The sequence below is a fragment of the Schistocerca piceifrons genome, chromosome 3 (genome assembly GCF_021461385.2).
Source record: "Schistocerca piceifrons isolate TAMUIC-IGC-003096 chromosome 3, iqSchPice1.1, whole genome shotgun sequence".
Classification (NCBI taxonomy): Eukaryota; Metazoa; Arthropoda; class Insecta; order Orthoptera; family Acrididae; genus Schistocerca; species Schistocerca piceifrons.
This window is the reverse complement of record NC_060140.1, coordinates 916,034,897-916,056,154: the sequence shown is the minus strand read 5'-3', so window position 1 is coordinate 916,056,154 and position 21,258 is coordinate 916,034,897. Positions and strand designations below refer to the sequence as shown.

The following is a 21,258-nucleotide window of genomic DNA, read 5'->3' as shown; positions in this document are numbered from 1 at the left end:
AACGGCCAGGGTAGCCAAGAGCTAACGCGCTGCTTTCTTGACTCGGGTAGGCGCGCCGGCCCCGGATCGAATCCGACCGGCGGATTAACGACGAGGGCAGGTGTGTCGGCCAGCCTGGATGTGGTTTTTAGGCTGTTTTCCACATCCCGGGGTAGTAGCAGAAAGGGCATCCGCCCATCCCTAAAACTAACATTGCCAAATCTGTTGTAACCACGCCGACCCTGCGACCGCTGTGGGTCTATGGCGTAAGTGAAATAAAGAAAGAAAGTAGTTACAGATAAGAACAGTTACAAATACCTGCTCAAGTAACAGATAAAAGTCTCTACTACAAATGCTGTAAAACTGTTTTATTGCTTTTAGGATACTCCACGCTCTACTGCCGTAGCTAACCTGATATTCATAATGATCTAAGCACCCGTATAACAATCACAGGATGAAGTATCTTAATATGCACAGTATTTTTTTACTCAGCAGGAAGCAGAAAAAACTGAAATATAAAAAAAGTTGTGAATATCACCAGCAAATACTGTAGTTAAAATTGGAAAAGGTGTGCCTTTTTTATAGGTGGACTGTGTGACTGAAATATTTCATCTAGTATGTTAAAATTTATTAAAAGATTGTAGAAACAGAGAAATAATGGACCTCTTCCTCTTTGCTGGCCAACACAGCAATGTAAAACTTAAATTGCAGGTGACTGTGTGACGGAATCGGAAAAAAAATTAAATACTACTGGAGAAATAATATGCAAGGCTTTCATTTAAAGTGTTTAGTAGAATGTGATCAACAAGAACACTTCATTTTATGCCAGTCGAAGTTCACTGATTTAACTGAATATAGATCTGGCTTTGAAAACTAAACTAAAATAAACAGCGTAATGTTTACTTACTCTGTTGCTCGAAAGAATAATGAGCGTAACAGCTAACGAATCTACCATTCTACTTCAGAGATCCAGTAACGAAATACAAATGTCAAATGTGTGTGAAATCTTATGGGACTTATCTGCTAAGGTCATCAGTCGCTAAGCTTACACACTACTTAACCTAAATTATCCCAAGGACAAACACACACACCCATGCCCGAGGGAGGACTCGAACCTCCACCGGGACCAGCCGCACAGTCCATGACTGCAGCGCCTGAGACCGCTCGGCTAATCCCGCGCGGCAACGAAGTACATTAAGCAGCAATGCATCATGTGCCTGCTCACTGCTAACTTGATGAAGAAAATAAACGTACCGAGAAAAAACTGAACACGTTAATATGAGACACGCCCATTAATAATGATCGTGTTAACCAAACGGGCGACTGAGAAATGTAAGCAAACCGTCCTCATACTGTACCCCTCCCCATCACCTTATCTCCAACTGAAATGCCCATCTATGAAATCCATACTACTTAACCCAAAGATAAGCTGGACAGCGAAAGTCGTGAAAGTTGGGCAAAGTGTATCCTACATTACAAGACCTGCATATCTGGGTCCAAGAGCATGATTAATATTCGAGCATATGGCACGTCTGAATTGGAGAAAATGGATGTGGCAGTTAGGTGAAGCACAGTTTACTGGAGATCTAAATGTGGTTATCCAGAGGCGTAATAGGACACAATAACTAATAAGCGCAGATTTCTTTGGATACGCAACATCACTGGCTATGCACGACGTTGATCTCGAATACTTACGTGACCACTTCTGTTCACGTTTTTATATCTTTATTAGTGTTTTCTACGTGGGTAGAATAACTTCTGAAGAAAAATCGTTAGCTCTGAGAAACTCAGCTAAAAAATCTTACTCTAAGAGACCATTATCCAATTACTATTTGATTTGAATTCGTTTCATCAGGTCACTTCGCAGAACATGTTGATGCTTTCAAAAATATGATAATGAGAACGCTGACTTTTAACTCGATCGATGATAGGAACATGACAGTAGACAAATCGTTAGGAGTTATAAGTAACCTCACTCCTCAATAAATATCACACCGCAGCTTCCCAGTGCATACATCTAAAGCTTACTACGGGTCCTCTCAAACTTCTTATTCGTCTATAGTATTTTGAAACATTCCGAGGTGGATAAAGAGAAAATTTAGTTCAAAATTATAACAGACATTATTGCCATGCACCTCGTACAGATTATGTAAACATATCCTATAATTTGAGATTTACTCAGTTGTTACTTTAAACTAAACTAAAATAAACGCCGTCCTAACAGGGAAGGCCCAACGATACCGATCGGCCACCGTGTCATCCTCAGACCACAGGCGTCACTGGATTCGGATATGGAGGGTCATGTGGCGAACACGTCGCTCTTACAGCCGTATGTCAATTTACGAGCCAGGAGCCGCTACTTCTCAATCAAGTAGCTCCTCAGTTTGCCTCACAAGGGTCGAGTGCACCCCGCTTGCCAACAGCACTCGGCAGACCGGATGTTAAAAGGTTCAAATGGCTCTGAGCACTATGGGACTCAACTGCTGTGGTCATCAGTCCCCTAGAACTTAAAACTGCTTAAACCTAACTAACCTAAGGACATCACACACATCCATGCCCGAGGCAGGATTCGAACCTGCGACCGTAGCAGTCGCACGGTTCCGGACTGCGCGCCTAGAACCGCGAGACCACCGCGGCCGATGTTAACTCATCCAAGTGCTACCATAGACTTGTCAAATTAAGATGATACAAATATGGGCAAAGTAATCTGATCTTCCCTGTGTAATGACCACTAGACGTTACAAGAGGCGGACCTGCCAGTATGAAAGAAGGTGGGTGTATAGTGTTGTCAGTAGGGAAGCAGTAACAGTACAGTATGTCGATCAAGAGGGCCCCTTTCATGACGCCAAAGTCGACTGTTGGTGAAGTGACTTTGCAGTGCAACGCGAAGGAACAATCACTGTTAAACAAAGACCAGGCAGATCTTCTCATGTAAAGACGAACAGGGACCGTCGATCATTGCGGAATGTGGTTGTAAAAGATTGCAAGCTGTCACTCGTTTGTTAAAAATTGCTAGCAGCAATCTAGCTAGGGAAATCAATTTGAGGAGTGAAAAAGACTGAGGTAAATGGTCGACCAGGTCATTCTAAGCCGCCATTTTCTGTAGTCCTAAGCGATGCTTGATGTGTGCTGAAGAGTGATACCACTGGACAGTATGTGACTGGAAATGAGTGATTCGGAATGATGAATCACACCATGCCCTTAGGCGTTCCGATGGAAGAGTTTAGGTTTGGCAAATGCCTGGGGAACGTTATCTGCCGTCATATGTCGTGCCGACATAGAAGTACGGAGCAGGTGGTGTTACGGTGTTGGTGTATTGTTTTATTGCATTAAGAAAACTCTGCATGCTAAAGGATGTAAACACATTGCACAGCGTTGTGTGCTGCGTGTAGTAGAGGATCAGTTCGGAGACGATAATTGTTTACATTAGCACAACAATGCACCCTATCATATAGCAGAATTTTTGAAGCAATGTTTTATGGACAATAGCATTTCTGAATTGGAGTTAACTACTCATCGTACCAAACTGAAATCAATGAAACCACTCTGAGATGACCTAAGACGTTGACTTCGCTCCCGATCTCAAAGTCCAACAGCAGTAGCTTATCTGGTTTCGGCTCTTGAGGAAGAATGGGTCACCTGTCCACCACAGACATTCACCACGCTACTGTATGTGCCCCAGCATAGCTGAAGTCACCATAACGGCGAAGGATGGAGCCGCCCCATATTAATGTCCTCTATTAGGTTTCCGGACACGTTTGATGAGATAGTATACATCCTCCTTTCCGTGGCCTAAATAAAACATTATAATAACATAGTTTTCGAGAGAGAATATTGCTCGTGCCTGCCGCAACTGAATTACGAATAATGCTGGTAGAATGTAGACATTCTAACCGATGTTCAATTAGTTTGCCACTTAGTAACCAAACAAGGAAAATACCGAGGAAAATTCTGAAAGCGCGTCCGCTCGAGGATAACTCAGAACAGAATGCAGTTCGACTCAGCTACCTATAACGGCGCGATCGAAAACATGGCACAACAACTTCTACATCCGTGACTACACGCCTCCCCGACACAACGAGGAAAATTATCCAAGAACCGCTAAAGGCAGCGCATACTGGCGGCAGTTCCGCACTGCACCACTTGCTGTTACGAGAAAGGAGACAACGCCTCTGGTTGCTGTATTGCCTCAGGTCGTGGGAGCAGTTACCAGAGAGCGTCACTCTGACAGCAACCTCGTACACGCAGGTGGTGCGATTTAAAAATCGTCGCAAGGGAGGGCAACTGGGCACAATGCGCTAATCTGCCCGACATAAGGCTGTCCACACCCCTAAGGTATTCTGTACATCACGGGCGTTCTGAAGCCTAACAAATCTGGCAATTGTCAGGCTCGAACATTTAACGATTATGGTACCACTTTTATTTTGGAACCAATATAGTCTCTAATACTCTGTGATCTTTTCCATGACTGTAAGTCAAAAACTTGATTTCGAAGCTCATGAATCTTCGCTGATACATATTTTGTAGAAAACAACTTAAAACAATGTTAAGCGCATTAGGATACCTTACGCTTCGTTTCGTATCGAGATAAAGAAAGACATCAGTAAAGCAAGATCCAGATACATAATTAAATTCCGATACTCATTAACTCACCTGTACAATATGTCACAGTCGTTTTCGTAGGTGCATGGAGGAATTCAGATTTTGATAAAGAGGTGACGTTCAATATTGAACCTGAAACTGGACGTCAGTTGTAAGACTTTAAAGGTGTTGAACTTTACACTCCTGGAAATTGAAATAAGAACACCGTGAATTCATTGTCCCAGGAAGGGGAAACTTTATTGACACATTCCTGGGGTCAGATACATCACATGATCACACTGAAAGAACCACAGGCACATAGACACAGGCAACAGAGCATGCACAATGTCGGCACTAGTACAGTGTATATCCACCTTTCGCAGCAATGCAGGCTGCTATTCTCCCATGGAGACGATCGTAGAGATGCTGGATGTAGTCCTGTGGAACGGCTTGCCATGCCATTTCCACCTGGCGCCTCAGTTGGACCAGCGTTCGTGCTGGACGTGCAGACCGCGTGAGACGACGCTTCATCCAGTCCCAAACATGCTCAATGGGGGACAGATCCGGAGATCTTGCTGGCCAGGGTAGTTGACTTACACCTTCTAGAGTACGTTGGGTGGCACGGGATACATGCGGACGTGCATTGTCCTGTTGGAACAGCAGGTTCCCTTGCCGGTCTAGGAATGGTAGAACGATGGGTTCGATGACGGTTTGGATGTACCGTGCACTATTCAGTGTCCCCTCGACGATCACCAGTGGTGTACGGCCAGTGTAGGAGATCGCTCCCCACACCATGATGCCTGGTGTTGGCCCTGTGTGCCTCGGTCGTATGCAGTCCTGATTGTGGCGCTCACCTGCACGGCACCAAACACGCATACGACCATCATGGGCACCAAGGCAGAAGCGACTCTCATCGCTGAAGACAACACGTCTCCATTCGTCCCTCCATTCACGCCTGTCGCGACACCACTGGAGGCGGGCTGCACGATGTTGAGGCGTGAGCGGAAGACGGCCTAACGGTGTGCGGGACCGTAGCCTAGCTTCATGGAGACGGTTGCGAATGGTCCTCGCCGATACCCCAGGAGCAACAGTGTCCCTAATTTGCTGGGAAGTGGCGGTGCGGTCCCCTACGGCACTGCGTAGGATCCTACGGTCTTGGCGTGCATCTGTGCGTCGCTGCGGTCCGGTCCCAGATCGACGGGTACGTGCACCTTCCGCCGACCACTGGCGACAACATCGATGTACTGTGGAGACCTCACGCCCCACGTGTTGAGCAATTCGGCGGTACGTCCACCCGGCCTCCCGCATGCCCACTATACGCCCTCGCTCAAAGTCCGTCAACTGCACATACGGTTCACGTCCACGCTGTCGCGGCATGCTACCAGTGTTAAAGACTGCGATGGAGCTCCGTATGCCACGGCAAACTGGCTGACACTGACGGCGGCGGTTCACAAATGCTGCGCAGCTAGCGCCATTCGACGGCCAACACCGCGGTTCCTGGTGTGTCCGCTGTGCCGTGCGTGTGATCATTGCTTGTACACCCCTCTCGCAGTGTCCGGAGCAAGTATGGTGGGTCTGACACACCGGTGTCAATGTGTTCTTTTTTCTATTTCCAGGAGTGTAAATACGGAGTGGAAAGTGTCAATGAAAATTGTGAAGCCATCCACATTATTAGTAGAAGGAATCTCTTAAATTTCGGTTGATAGATAAATGACACAATTTTGAAGGCTGTGAATTCGACTAAATACTTTGAGGTTACAATTATGAATAACTTAACTTGGAACGACCGCATGAATAATGTTGTGGGTAAGGGGAACCAAAGACAGCGATTTGTGGCCAGAACACTTAGAAAATGGAACAGGTCTCCTAAGGAGATTACTTACTCTACGCATGGCCATCTTTTTCTGGAGTACTGTTGCATGGTGTAGCATCTGCAGCGGATAGGATTGTCGGAGGACACCAAAATAATTCAATGAAGGGTAGCTCTATTATCGTGAAATGGGGAAGAGAATGCCACAGAACGAGCTAGGCTGGGCGAAATGATCATAAATGAAGTACGACAAATCAGAGTTCGTACGGGAAGTTTTAAACTTTCGTTTTTCCGTGCACTGTTCGAGGTATGGCCGATTTTTTGAGTTCAAATGAGGGGTATTGTTACAGGTATTATAAATACAGATACAATTCTTCACATGGAAGAACCATTCATTATTTACAGCTGTCATCGCAGAGTGTATATACTGTAAGGTTGTAATTAAAATAAAGAATTCCTTAGATAACTTGAAATCCGGTGCAGAGGTCAGAGCAAAATTTTACGATTTGGAGTGACGCTCAGCCAATGCTCAACCCTGCGAACAGTGTATTTCGTTGTGAAAGCCCCATGTTCCACGCCAGAACTCTCTTGAACCACGTCGCGACGATCACGTCTGCTAGTGAATTTAGAAAACCTTTGTACCGCTGAGTGTTATCGTGTCTGAACATTTTTTAGAAAATTTCTCACTCTTTCCTAGAAAAGTGCTTGAATTATGAAACTGCTCTGAAAAACTGCTTACAAAACACGAAACGCACTGATTACAATCAGACAAGAGTAACGTGTCCAGCTACATTAATGCGACCACCTATCGGAAGCCTGAATAACTACCTTCTCCAGGGCGGACCGCTTCGAGGCATGCTGGAAGGGAGTCGATGAAGTTCTGGAAGGTACTAGTAGCGATATCCAGCCGTACTGGCTCCAGTGCTGTACCCAGCTGCTTTAGATTTCTCGGATGATGACCCATGGTACGAACAGCTCCAATGAAATGGTTCCAAACGTTCTCTATAGGATTCAAATTCGGGGAGTTTGATGGTCAGGAGAATACCACAAACTCGCCCTAGCAGTCATCGAACCACGCATGTTCCCTGTGAGTTGTGTGACGCGCTGCATTGTCCTGCTGGCAGATGCCATCGTGCCGAGGAAAAACAAACTGCGTGTAGCGGTGGACATGGTCCCCAAGTATACATGCATACTTGTAATGATCCATTGTGCCTTCCATGACGAGGAAATGACTCAGGGAATGTCCTCTGGTCAGGACCCTCCCGACATTTGTTGCAGGGAGTTTGCTTCAGATCTCATACAAGCAAACGGCCACCTATCCGATGGAACATAACCCTCGAATCACCTGAAAAGGTCACCTGTTACCACTCTGTGGACGTCCAGTTGGGGTACTGGTGTGCAAACTCCAGTCTTCGACATCAATGAACAGCCGACACCTTGGTGACATGGACCAAGCATCTGCTGCTGAGATCCATACGCAGCAGTTTTCACTGAACGGTCGTTCAGGTGACACTGTTGGCACCCTCTGTTCATTTCGCCGGTCAGCTGCTCAACCAGTGCAATTGTATTCGCCCACACGCGTCTCCGCAGCAGTCGTTCATCTATTGTCTGTCATCTGCGGCTCTTGGCCCACCACACTTACCTCGACGCCGGTTTTGGTTACCGCCATTTGCCACGGTATTGTTTAACCACGGTGATTGGCAAACCGTATATAAACTTAGCCATTTAGAAAATGCTTCCACCCTTGGTCTAAAGCCAATGATCACTCTCTTTTGCACGGCAGATAAATGACTCCATCTTCACAATACGACAATGAGTGCACTGTTTCCAATGTTAACGCTCTCCCTTCTCCCCGTTCCCGCCCCTCGCAATATGCTTAACATACTCTCCAGTGTCAGCTCTGCGATCGGCCGCCTATGAGTGGATACTGGACGTTTACGTCTGACATAGGCGGTGGTCACATTCATGCGACTGGACCGCGAAAGACGAGAGTGGGGTCTTCATAGTAGATAGAACGAAACATTTACATTTTATGGTGAGACGCAGGTAGAATCGAAAGTGATATCTGGGATGCACTAAAGATGGGTTGAAGGAACTGAACTACTTACGTTATGTATCAATTATTCGGTGGATAAGACAGCGTTTGAAGAAAACAGTTCTTTATCAAGTCGAAGTTCCTGCGACCATTATACCATCGATATTCTCAAGTCACATTTCACATGTTTATATAATTTCGTCTTTGCAAAGAGATCATCAACAAGTGATATATTAGGCAAAGATTGCAGTATCAGGAGCTGTCTGTACGTGTGATTTTCAGCCGAAACACAGATAATATCTAACGTTCCTTTGTTCTAGAAGTGTTGTGGATCATGGCATTGGCATTGACCTCTTTAATTTTCTGGACTATATATATATATATATATATATATGTCTAAATGTTCGAACCGTTAATAGTTTGGCAACTGGAAGATCGCGCACAAATTGTTTAACAGAAATTTCGTTCTCTTCTCAAAGGACATCCTGTCGAGAAAACTAGTGGTCGACTTAATTTTACCCAGCTTGACACCTGTGCCCTTTTGTAGATCGAGATATGTCACGCTGGGAATAGGTCACAGGTGCAGCAACGACAGTACTGGAAGGCCGCCTACCTGCATGTATATATAGGCCGCCGGAAGAACAAGTGGTAGTCACAGTCCACTGTCTGCACCCACGCACGCGAGCACACACACTGCCATGGCGGCGATGCAGGTCCTGGTAAGTTCCCGCCTACTGCACTGTGGCGGCACCAGCGCCGAAGGACTTTGTCGTGGGGTCCAGGCTGTGTCTGCCACACAAAGAGTACAACCGACGCGAGTGCCTTGCTGACAACTCAGTGTCGCCTGCAGTGCCTCTGCTGGCTCGTAACCATAGAGGTTGGACCGTAGACGTCTTGAAAACCGTGGCCGCGTCAGATGAATCCCAATTTCAGTTGGTAAGAGCTGGTGGTAGGTTTCGAGTGTGACGCAGACCCCACGAAGTCATTGACCCATGTTGTCAACAAGGCACTGTGCAGGTTGATGGTGGATCCACGTGGAGTGAGCTGTGTTTACATGTAGACTGGGTCCTCTTGTCCAAATGGACCGATCATTGACTGGAAATGATTAAATTGTCCTACTTGGAGACTACTTGCGGCCATTCGTGGACGTCAACGGCGGGATTGTTATGGTTGACACTGCGCCATGTCACCAGGCCACAATTGTTCATAATAGTTTGAAGAATATTCAGCGCAATTCGAGCCAACGACTTGTGCAGCCAGCTCACCCGACATGGATCTCATTTAACATTTATGGGACATAATCGAGATGTCAGTTCATGCGCAAAATTATGAACCGGTAACACTTTCGCAATTATGGACGCCTATACAGGCAGCATGACTCTTTATTTCTGTAGGGAACTTTCGACGACTTTTTGAGTGTGAGCTCTTTTTTGCCTCTGAGCACTATGGGACTTAACATCTATGGTCATCAGTCCCCTAGAACTTAGAACTACTTAAACCTAACTAACCTAAGGACATCACACAACACCCAGCCATCACGAGGCAGAGAAAATCCCTGACCCCGCCGGGAATCGAACCCGGGAACCCGGGCGTGGGAAGCGAGAACGCTACAGCACGACCACGAGATGCGGGCTCTTTTTGAGTCCACGCTACGTCGAGTTCCTGCATTACGCTGGGCAAAAGGAGGTCCAATATGCTATTAGGAGGTAACACATAAATTATGAAACCATAGTGTATCATGTATCAGAAGCACTGGTGGAATAAAGGATCTGATTAGAACACTACGCACTGCGCGCCATAAAAGTATTGAAGACTAATGCAGCATTAAACCGATTGTTCACTTTTCACTTCGTATTATCATTTACGATTGGAGCAGCTTTCGTTGAGCTGGAAAAATTTCAATTTTTGGGTTTGAGATTTTGTAGGTGTACCATACGGTAACTCGTTTTCCTAAGGCAAAGAAAGTATTGCTGTTTACCTGGGTTCGGTGTGGGGCGGCGGAAGGGTGAAGTGGACTGCGGTAGTCGTCGTGGGGTTGCGGACCACTGCGGCTGCAGTATGTTACGACAGCAAAAGGAACCTGTGACCACTGGAGGTACTCTAGGTTACTTATTTAATGTTTACCATTAGATATCAGTTTAATTTTTTGTCAAAAGTAATCCTAAACCATATTCTGAAATAATGTCTTGTTTCTCCACTAGGCAGTGCCACAAGTTCCTCCAAAAATCGTAACACAACACACACACAAATGTAATACTAACTAATGTAAATACATCCGATGATGGAGGTTTAAACCTTCGAAACGCGTCTTGGAAATAAATGAAACGGTGACTGGTAACAGTAAACTTGGTGTTTCATTTAAAAGCTCTAAAGTTAATGGAAATGTTGATGATGCTCGAGAAGCAGGTAATTATCATATAGATATAAATACTTCTTTGGCATATTTAAATAACTGACAGGCTCCCTGGTTCACAGTCAGTTTTCTTCCTCCTCCTTGGTTCAAATATTCAAATGGGTCTAAGCACTAAGGGACTTAACACCTGATGTCATCAGTCCCCTAGAGTTAGAACTACTTAAACCTAACTAACTAAGTACATGACACACGTCCATGCTCGAGGCAGGATTCGAACCTGCGACCGTAGCAGCAGCGCGGTTCCGGACTGAAGCGCCTAGAACCGCTCTGCCACAGCGGCCGGCCCTCCTCCTTGTCGATTCCGAGTTTACTATATATTCCTCGGCTACAGTCCGAGGCAACGTTTATGGCCTCTTGGTCGGGGATGCACAGTAGATAGCTACTGAGCTAGTGAATCAGTGCTCAGTCTGTTTACGTGTTCCATACTGTGTAAACTTCCGTTCCATTGTGTTTCAAGTGCACCAAACCACGATTGACTGATATCTCTGGTGAACTGAGTGTTCTGTGAGTTTTCTCATAATAGCTAAATACCTAGAAGGCGCCTTGTTCTTCAGACATGTTCCGATTCAGGTGAGTCGGTCTGGAACGTTGCCAATGTGCAGGAACGTAAAGTAGTTTCTGCGATTTGAATCGCAGCATTCATTCTGAGCTGCGCGGTCAGAAGTCATTAACGCTCTCGGCGACTTTAACATTTCGCACCTTCGGTCCAGAATGACTCTGTACATATTTCTTTGTGCATTGCTCTTGTTATATCCTTATTTACTTGGGTAGCGGTAGTAGATATGTAAGGAAAAGATTTTGCTGCCTAGTGCAAGCTTATCCAAACAGCAGTCGGTGGATGAATCTTTTAGTCTTATGAGTCTTCATTACGTTCGCTCAACATCATAATACTGATAACGAGATTAAGTTCCATTATCTCTAACCCTATTCGTAATTCTATCATTTCCTTCTTTCCGTTCACTGTACTGGAACATCTCAATTAGACGTTCCGACTGTGTCGTCTGCGAAGGAAAAGGCTGTTCAACAGGTTCTCTGAGCTTCCACAGGGGCACTCCAAGGTGTAGCTGTTAATGGTCATTGTAACCACACATTTAAATTTAGTATTTACTTGCTCATAATTAGGACTAAACGTTGCGCCGAGAGGCTGAGACAGTAAATGACCCACTATATTCCTACTGAACATGGATCATCGTTCTACGAAATTCAGACACGTAGCATAGGATGCTACTGTTTGCTCCTGTATGTCTGTGCAACTCGAAGACTTGGCCAGACTTAACGCGAGACTTCGATTGGCCGCAGGTGTTTCTGAGCTCACTGGCGGCACTGTGCGCTGCTAAACCCGGGTACCTGGGGCTGGGCGGCGTCGCCCACGGCGTTGCGGTTCCCGCCGCCCCTGCTGTGGTGGCCGCAGCACCGGCAGTCGTTCGCGTTCCGCCCGGTGGGACCGCCAACATCGTCATCGGGTCCGGCGGCATCCCACTGGACACGCCAGAGGTGGTCGTGAATAGGATCGCCCACCTGACCGCCGTGGCAGAGACTCGCGTCCGCGACGCCGTGGTCAACGCCGCCGACGCCGCCGCCGACGCCGCCTCCGCAGCCTCTGCCGCCGCTGCTGCAGCAGCCGCCGCCCCAGCCGTCGCTGCCGCCCCCAGTGTCGTCGCCGCCCCCGCTGTGGCCGCCCCCGCCCTTGCCGCTCCAGCCATTGTAGCAGGTAGGACGCCGGCTGCCACTGTGCTCGCCGCCCCTGCTGCCGTGGCCGCCCCCGCCTACGCCGCCCCCGCACTCGTCGCGGGAAGGACGCCGGCCGCCACCGTGCTGGCCGGCCACGCCCCTGCAGCAGCCCTCGTTGCGCCCGGTGCTCTGGCTGCAGCCGCCCACCTGCAAGCTAAGGCCGCTTTGCTGGGCTGAAATGTCGCTTCACCCACACCAACACCTATCTATTCGACGAGCTTCATAATGAGACAAATGTGCTACATCAGACACTATTTTTCATGTATTACTTTTATTCTTAATTTATGAATAAAATCCTGTGTATGCAAATTATATCCACTTGTTCTTCATTTGCTTTCACTGCAGTCTCCGAAGGTCCTTGGAAATTCCCTTCACTATTTCAGTTTTCTTTTCAACTTCCAGAACTAATTCAACCGTGCCCTTCTGCTATCTAACTCTTTAACAGAGACATTCAGTGTACAATTCTCCTCAGTTTTCAATATTTTGAAACAGTAATTATATGGTTATTAAGTCTGGTGGCACACTGGATAAAACAATTACACTCATGTTGAGGAAGAGCGCAGTCTATTTTATGTTTGATCTGAGGACTCTGCAGGTCATTTGGAAGCAAAGTCTCCACCCACTGACCGACTCACCCACCCACCCACCCTCTCTCTCTCTCTCTCTCTCTCTCTCTCTCTCTCTCTCTCTCACACACACACACACACACACACACACACACACACACACACACACACGAACACTCCCACACGAAACAATGGGCAATGGTGTCCTAGAAATAAATTGGAGTATTTGCAATCCCCAAGCTCCAGCCAAGCTGTTCGGGAGGTTCAGCCTGGTTATCTGTCGATTGCCGGAATTGAAAGTAATGGGGTTCAGCCTTGCCCCATTCCCACACTACTGCTATATTTTGGCTCAAGAGATCCGTATTCTACGAAAGACCGAAAACTTTTCACTACCTTAGAATGAGAGATGTGAGAAGAAAAATGATCAATTCAGACGCGTGCTAATGGGCGACATCCTTCCTTCAAATCTGGTCCAGTTAACTAAGCGCCCCGTCTGGGATGTCCATACAATCGACAAGACGATACACCCCAACGTTACGCCCTTTCTCCATCTGTTCCTTTGTCTTTACCTGCCCTTGAGATTCGGTATCCCAGTTGGAGGGTGTTTAAATTATTGACTCCTATGCTGTCTAAATGGAACTGGTACTAACTACAATATACTGGGGCACATGAATACGATTACATATGGCCTTCATTAACTTGATTAAACATTTAATTATTCACAGCGACTTTGTTAAATCAGGAATCTATATGTTGTCGTAGAAGTATATTGTCTATTATGTCTGCAAAAACCCTCGTAGAAAAGTTTATTCATGGATTCTTAGGCGTAAAAGAAAATGTACTTAATTACTAAAACATGAAATAAGATTATAAAATATTTTCCAGTGCTTATGGTTTCACAGAGACGTATGTATAAAACTTCTTGCTTGTAACACATGTAACACAATTTAAGTTCTGCTGCATGCTCCTGGAACGAATACATGGAGTTTCGGTACAAATGGATGAATTTATCAATAGAAATATTCAGTTTATGAAAAATATTTATTTCTCATAACTTTTCCGCGAATACACATTAGTGTCACTCAAAAGTTATTGTTTCCTCACGGAACACTCTATTCTTCGACGAAAGATTAAACTAAGGTCAAGCACTGGGATTTCAACAACTACCTAAATTTCATTGTCACAAAGTTTCGATGATTTTGACAGGTATGATTATACCGAGGAACCATCTCAGAGTTCTATTTCGTTCTAATATTGGCGCCAGCTCACGAGAATCTGGCTCACAACGGTTCAGGAGACTGTGAAAAGACGATGCATCATAGTTGTAGGTTTCGTTTGTCACGACTGTATTTCACCATTTTTGTTTGATTTCCATGATCTTTCATGGCATAAATTCATCATTGTTATTTTTCATTCTACCTGACGACAATCGCTGGTTTTATTTTCGCAATTTGAGGTTGCAGCTTTTGGATGCAGGCCACTTATGCTGTGTCGTTTATTCCACAACAGTACACCATTCACGAAGTCAATGGTGAGGCCATTATTGAGGGACAGTTATCTCGCTGACATATTGCGTGTTGTGTCTCTGTATCCCGACACAGTAGACAACAGGTAGTACTCAACAAGAGGCCAAGATAGCCTCAACAATTTTTAAATATTTGGTCTTAAGAAGGCAAGGAGGAGGTAGGGATTCACTCTAGCAACACGCCCACCTATAGTTAATTGAGGTAACTGGGGAAAATCTAAATGTAGTTATGATACCGACCATACTTCCTCCTAATAAGAGTTACGGGAACTTCACTCAGACTCCGAGAATTTGAAACACGAACAGCTGCTAGCATGAGTCTCTTAGAAGTAGATACCTTAGGGGTTGCGAAGCAACTCAAATCACTTGATGCGGGCAATTCTTCAGGTCCAGATTGTATACCGATTAGGTTCCTTTCAGATTACGCTGATACAATAGCTCCCTACTTAGCGATCATATGCAACCGCTCGCTCACCGATAGATCTGTACCTACAGATTGGAAAATTGCGCCGGTCGCACCAGTGTTTAAGAAGGGTAGTAGAAGTAATCCGTCGAACTACAGACATATATCATTGACGTCGGTTTGCAGTAGGGTTTTGGGGCATATACTGTATTCAAACATTATGAATCACCTCGAAGGGAACGATCTATTGATACGTAATCAGCATGGTTTCAGAAAACATCGTTCTTGTGCAACGCAGCTAGCTCTTTATTCGCACAAAGTAATGGCCTCTATCGACAGGGGATCTCAAGTTGATTCTGTATTTCTAGATTTCCGGAATGCTTTTGACACAATTCCTCACAAGTGACTTCTAATCAAGCTGCGGGCCTACGGGGTATCGTCCCAGTTGTGCGACTGGTTTCGTGATTTCCTGTCAGGAAGGTCGCAGTTCGTAGTCATAAACGGCAGATCATCGAGTAAAACTGAAGTGATATCAGGTGTTCTCCAGGAAAGCGTCCTGGGACCTCTGCTGTTCCTGATCTATATAAATGACATGGGTGACAATCTGAGCAGTTCTCTTAGGTTGTTCGCAGATGATGCTGTAATTTACCGTCTAGTATGGTCATCCGAAGACCAGTATCAGTTGCAAAGCGGTTTAGAAAAGATTTCTGTATGGTCTGGCAGGTGGCAGTTGACGCTAAATAACGAAAAGTGTGACGTGATCCACATGAGTTCCAAAAGAACTCCGTTGGAATTCGATTACTCGATAAATAGTACAATTCTCAAGGCTGTCAATTCAACTAAGTACCTGGGTGTTAAAATTACGAACACGTTCAGTTGGAAAGACCACATACATAATATTGTGGGGAAGGCGAGACAAAGGTTGCGTTTCATTGGCAAGACACTTAGACGATGCAACAAGTCCACTAAAGAGACAGCTTACACTACACTCGTTCGTCCTCTGTTAGAATATTGCTGCGCGGTGTGGGATCCTTACCAGGTGGGATTGACGGAGGACATCGAAAGGGTGCAAAAAAGGGCAGGTCGTTTTTTATTATCACGTAATAGGGAAGAGAGTGTGGCAGATATGATACGCGAGTTGGGATGGAGGTCATTAAAGCAAAGACGTTATTCGTCGCGGGGAGATCTATTTACGAAATTTCAGTCAACAACTTTCTCTTCCGAATGCGAAAATATTTTGTTGAGCCCAGCCTACATAGGTAGGAATGATCATCAAAATAAAATAAGAGAAATCAGAGCTCGAACAGAAAGGTTTAGGTGTTCGTTTTTCCCGCGCGCTGTTCGGGAGTGGAATGGTAGAGAGATGGTATGGCTCTGAGCACTATGGGACTCAACTGCTGAGGTCATTAGTCCCCTAGAACTTAGAACTAGTTAAACCTAACTAACCTAAGGACATCACAAACATCCATGCCCGAGGCAGGATTCGAACCTGCGACCGTAGCGGTCTTGCGGTTCCAGACTGCAGCGCCTTTAACCGCACGGCCACTTCGGCCGGCAGAGATGGTATGATTGTGGTTCAATGAACCCTCTGCCAAGCACTTAAATGTGAATTGCAGAGTAATCTGGTAGATGTAGATGTAGATGTAGACTCTGTATTCGAGAATGAGTCGCCAGCACCTATCTATGAACTTGATGGATCCCGTTAGAGCAAGGCACGTGTGCACATAGTCGTTGACGCACAGCATTGATCTCAAAACATTACGCCTAGTGGTCTAGGTGAGCTAGTAGCGAGCGAGGTTTCTCAATAACAGCGGTCAATTTCGGTGTTGCAAGGTCGCCGGTGTAAATACGCCGCTCCCAGGTGTGCCGCATTCTGCTCTGCGGTGAAAGTGCTCGGCGGCCGAGCGAGCACCGAGCGCGGGTGGTTGACTCGCAAACAGGTTGGGCGAGGCGCGAGCCGCGAGCCGCACGAACGCACGAGAACAACGCCGCACCGCACCGCACCGGCATTTGCACAGCGCCGCCGATCGTGTCGTAACCTTGCACTACTTCCTCCTACAAGACGAGGGCGTGGCTCTACCGGGAAGCTATCGGTGATCCGTAAAGCTGCAGCTGTAAATGCCAGACGGGCAGGCAGGCACTCGGAAGAATTTGCGTAAGTTGCGAAAAACGTTTCCTTTTTGTGGAACTCTCAGACAGTGTCTATCAGTGGATACGTTCGATAAAATAAGGGATGAACGTGACCTGCTTTGGCGTTAGTGCCACAGTGCATACCACTATGCGATGTCGCTATAGAATTGCATTCACTGTTGCACCCGTTTGTGCCGTTAGAGAGACAGGTTATGCACTTTTGAATACATCGTGGGAGCAGACAGTGATCAGTGTTGTTACTAATAGTTACTATTAGAATCAGTGATTGACCACCAGAAGGAGGCTCCTGCTCATACAGCATTTTGGTCTGAAGATGACCACTGGCGTGGTCAAAACCGGTTACCAGAATAAATAAATTTTAATAATAACTATTAGACAAGTTATACCTTCCTCAATGACAGAAAAATTAAATTTCAGGTAAGATCTAATGGGGCCAAACTGCTTAGGTCATCGATCCCTAAGCTTACACACTACATAATCTAACTTAAACTAACTTACGCTAAGGACAACACACACACCCATGCCCGAGATAGGACTCGAACCTCCGACGAAGGGAGCCACGAGGACCGTGACAAGACGCCCAAGACCGTTTGGCTACCCCGCGCGGCTCCGAAAAGACAGAAGTTCAACACACCTGCACCTAGAGTATGGGAAACTTCCGACGGTAAGAGAATTCGTCCTTAAGTAAAGCAGAGCGTAGGAACTCCCGTACCATAATCGACACCAAGATGCATGACGTCCACATCTACATCCACAGCGTATTCCGCAAGCCACCTAATGGTATGTGGAGGAGGGTACTTTAAGTGTCAGGGCCGGCCGGAGTGGCCGTGCGGTTCTAGGCACTACAGTCTGCAATCGAGCGACCGCTACGGTCGCAGGTTCGAATCCTGCCTCGGGCATGGATGTGTGTGATGTCCTTAGGTTAGTTAGGTTTAATTAGTTCTAAGTTCTGGGCGACTGATGACCTCACAAGTTAAGACACATAGTGCTCAGAGACAAGCCATAAGTGTCAGGAAGTCGTTCTGAAAGTATTTGTATGGAGAGTAGCCATGTATGGAAGTGAAACGCGGACGATAAATACTTTAGACAAGAAGAGAATAGAAGCTTTCGAAATGTGGTGCTACCGAAGAATGCTGAAGATGAGTTGGGTAAATCACATAACTAATGAGGAGGTACTGAATAGAATTGGAGAGAAGACAAATTTGTGGCACAACTTGACTAGAAGAAGGCATCACTTGGTAGGGCATATTCTGAGGCATCAAGGGATCACGAATTTAGTATTGGAGGGCAGCGTGGAGGATAAAAATCGTAGGAGGAGGCCAAGAGATGAATACACTAAACAGATTCAGAAGTATGTAGGTTACAGTAGGTACTGGGAGATGAAGAACCTTGCACAGGATATAGTAGCATGGAGAGCTGCATCAAACCATTCTCTGGACTGAAGACCACAACAACAACATCTGATCCCTCCGACCTTGTTCCACTCGCGAATAGTACGTGGGAAGAATGATTCTCGGTAAGCCTCTGTATTGTCTTTAATATCTCGAAGTTTCTCCTCGTGGTCAATACGCGGGATGTATGTGGGGGGGGGGGGGGGGGGGGGAAGTAATATGTTGTCCGAATCCTCCTGGAAACTGCTGTCCCGAAATTTCGATAGTAAATGTCTCCATGATGCACAACGTCTCTCCTGTCTGCCGGGGAAGTTTGTTTAGCATCTCCGTAACGCTCTCTCGCTAACTGAACGATCCTGTGACGAAACGCGCCGTTCTTCGTTGGATCTTCTCTATCAGTTCTACCTGATAGGGATCCCAGATAGATGAACAACACTCAAGAATCGGGCGAACAAACGGCTTATAAGCCACTTCTTCCGTGGATAAGTTACATTTCGTTAAGATTCTTCCGATGAATTTGAGTCCGGTATCTGCTTTTCCCACTATCTGCTTTATATGGTCATTCCACTTAAGGTCGCTCTGGATAGTTACGCATCGATATTTTACGGCAGACGCTGTCTCCACCTGTTTGTCATCAATAGCGTATTTGTACAGTAGTGGATTTCTTTTCCTATGTATGACCCTGACATAATCGTATTTCTTACATGGTGGAGAATGTATCAACGAAGTGGTCGGCGTCGCTATGAAGATCACATTATCTCCAGTTGTAGCTCTTTGTGGAGCATTTAGAGGGTATCTCTTTGGACACGACTCCTGCAAAGCCTAGTTTCTTTTCTGCTATGGCCCCGTGGACAGGAAAAGCTAGAAGAGTTTCTGGAACACAACAGAAACATCCACAACCACATGACGATCACGCTGGAAGTGGGGAAGGACGGCTCCTTGCCGTTCCTGGACGTTCTTGTCCGCCTAAACCCGATGGTGTCTCAGCCACAGCATTTACCGCAAGTCCACCCACACGGATCGATATCTGCACGCCACCAGCTACCGCCACCCAGCACAGAAACGGTCTGATCTGAGGAACTTGGTACATGGCGTTGAAACCGTCTCAGAATCTGAAAACCTGCCGAGGGAACTCGACCAACTACGCAAAGTTTTCGATGAAAACAGTTACTACAACGGACAAATTTCACAAGTGTTTTCGTCTAAGCCACGAAAGCAGAAGGCCTCCGAACAAGACACGAGGAAGTACGCTTTTTTACTGTTTTGTGATTCAATAACTGGAAAAATTAGTCCCCTAAAGAGACATAAAAACGCCACAGGCTTCAGACCCCCAGCAAAGTTCCGGCATCTAATGAGGCCTGTGAAAGACGATGTAGGCTCCAGAACACCTAGAATATTCAAAATACCGTGCGGCTATCGGCAGTTTTATGTTGGTTAGCCTGTCCGCACTATAGAACAGCGTCAAAGAGAACATGAAAGGCGTTTTCGCCTATGCTATCCCGAAAAGCCATCTATAGCGAAACATGCTCTGGAAAAAGGACTACGAATTCCATTCGACGAGACTTCTATTATTAAACAGATCAACAGCTTCTGCTAATAAACGAACCAATAGAGATCAAAATATCGGACAACACCCTCAATAAGGACGGTGGATTGCAACTAAGTACGGCGTGGGATCCTGTGACTCAGGAGTTGAAGTGGGCGCGGCCGCAGCGCCACCAAAACATTACCAAGTAGGTTGCGGGACTGTGCACCAGTGACGTCATTGGGAAAGGTGCTGCTATGTAAACAGGGCAGCGGCATCCACAGGACCGTTCACCACTTGACAGTGGTAGAAGAGGTCTCTGCCAAAAGCTGGCGGGCAGTTAACCACTGTACGTGGTTTGAAATCCGAGGACATTTTACCTGTTCTACTTCAGTCAGTGACATTTCAGGCCTCGAACCAACCCGACTGTTGCACACCACACGGCGCGACAAACAGGAATGATGGTCTGGAGTGCAATTTCTTTTCATAGCAGGACCGCTTTTTCTGTTATCTGCGACACAATTACAGCACAGCGGTATGTCGACGTTATTCTAATCCCCACTTCGTTGCCCTTCATGTCACACCATCCAGGGCAGCAACGTAATGCCCGCCTAGACACGGCGAGAGTTTCTGCTGCTTGTTTTCGTACTTGCCAAACTCTACTTTGGATACCTCCTCCCCGACAGAGAATGTATGCAGCATTATGGGCAGGGTCCTCCAATCGGCTCGATATTTTGACAATCTTAATAGCCAACTGGTCAAACGTTGGCACGATACTCTTCAGGAGGACCTCCATCAACTCTATCAATCAACCCCAAGACGAATAACTGCTTGTATATGGACCAGAGGTGGACCAACACGTTTTTGACTTGCTCAATTTGTGAATATCTTTCTCTTCAATAAATCATCCAATTTTTCTGAAACTGAAATTGCAGTCATTTGTTTTATCTGTACAAGTACATCACATCTACCGATTTCTGAACAATTCGAATAATTCCTTCGTGATGTGTCGCTTTTACTGTCTAGTGTATAACATTGTAGTATTTACAAGATGGCGTTTTATCCTTTTGCTGGAAATGAATAGGCAACTGTGCGTTTAAATAAACTCTTGAGCAGTTATCAACGAGTCGAGACATGTTTTGTATTTA

General features: G+C 46.1%; 1 protein-coding gene across 1 annotated transcript; it reads left to right on the top strand.

The window, feature by feature from the left end:
• Positions 1 to 9,068: 9,068 nt before the first annotated feature.
• Positions 9,069 to 12,861, top strand: LOC124789925 (cuticle protein 16.5-like). Its single transcript, XM_047257450.1, has 2 exons — positions 9,069 to 9,124; positions 12,118 to 12,861. Exons 1-2 carry the CDS (start codon positions 9,104 to 9,106, stop codon positions 12,724 to 12,726), a joined length of 630 nt encoding a protein of 209 aa, XP_047113406.1. The 5' UTR covers positions 9,069 to 9,103; the 3' UTR covers positions 12,727 to 12,861.
• The last annotated feature ends 8,397 nt before the right edge of the window (positions 12,862 to 21,258 follow it).

Excerpts from the sequence above, each read along its gene's own strand:
- LOC124789925 (XM_047257450.1), top strand. The coding sequence starts at position 9,104 with ATGGCGGCGATGCAGGTCCTG. Across the intron at positions 9,125-12,117 it reads TGGCGGCGATGCAGGTCCTG|GTGTTTCTGAGCTCACTGGC; the intron begins GTAAGTTCCCGC and ends GATTGGCCGCAG.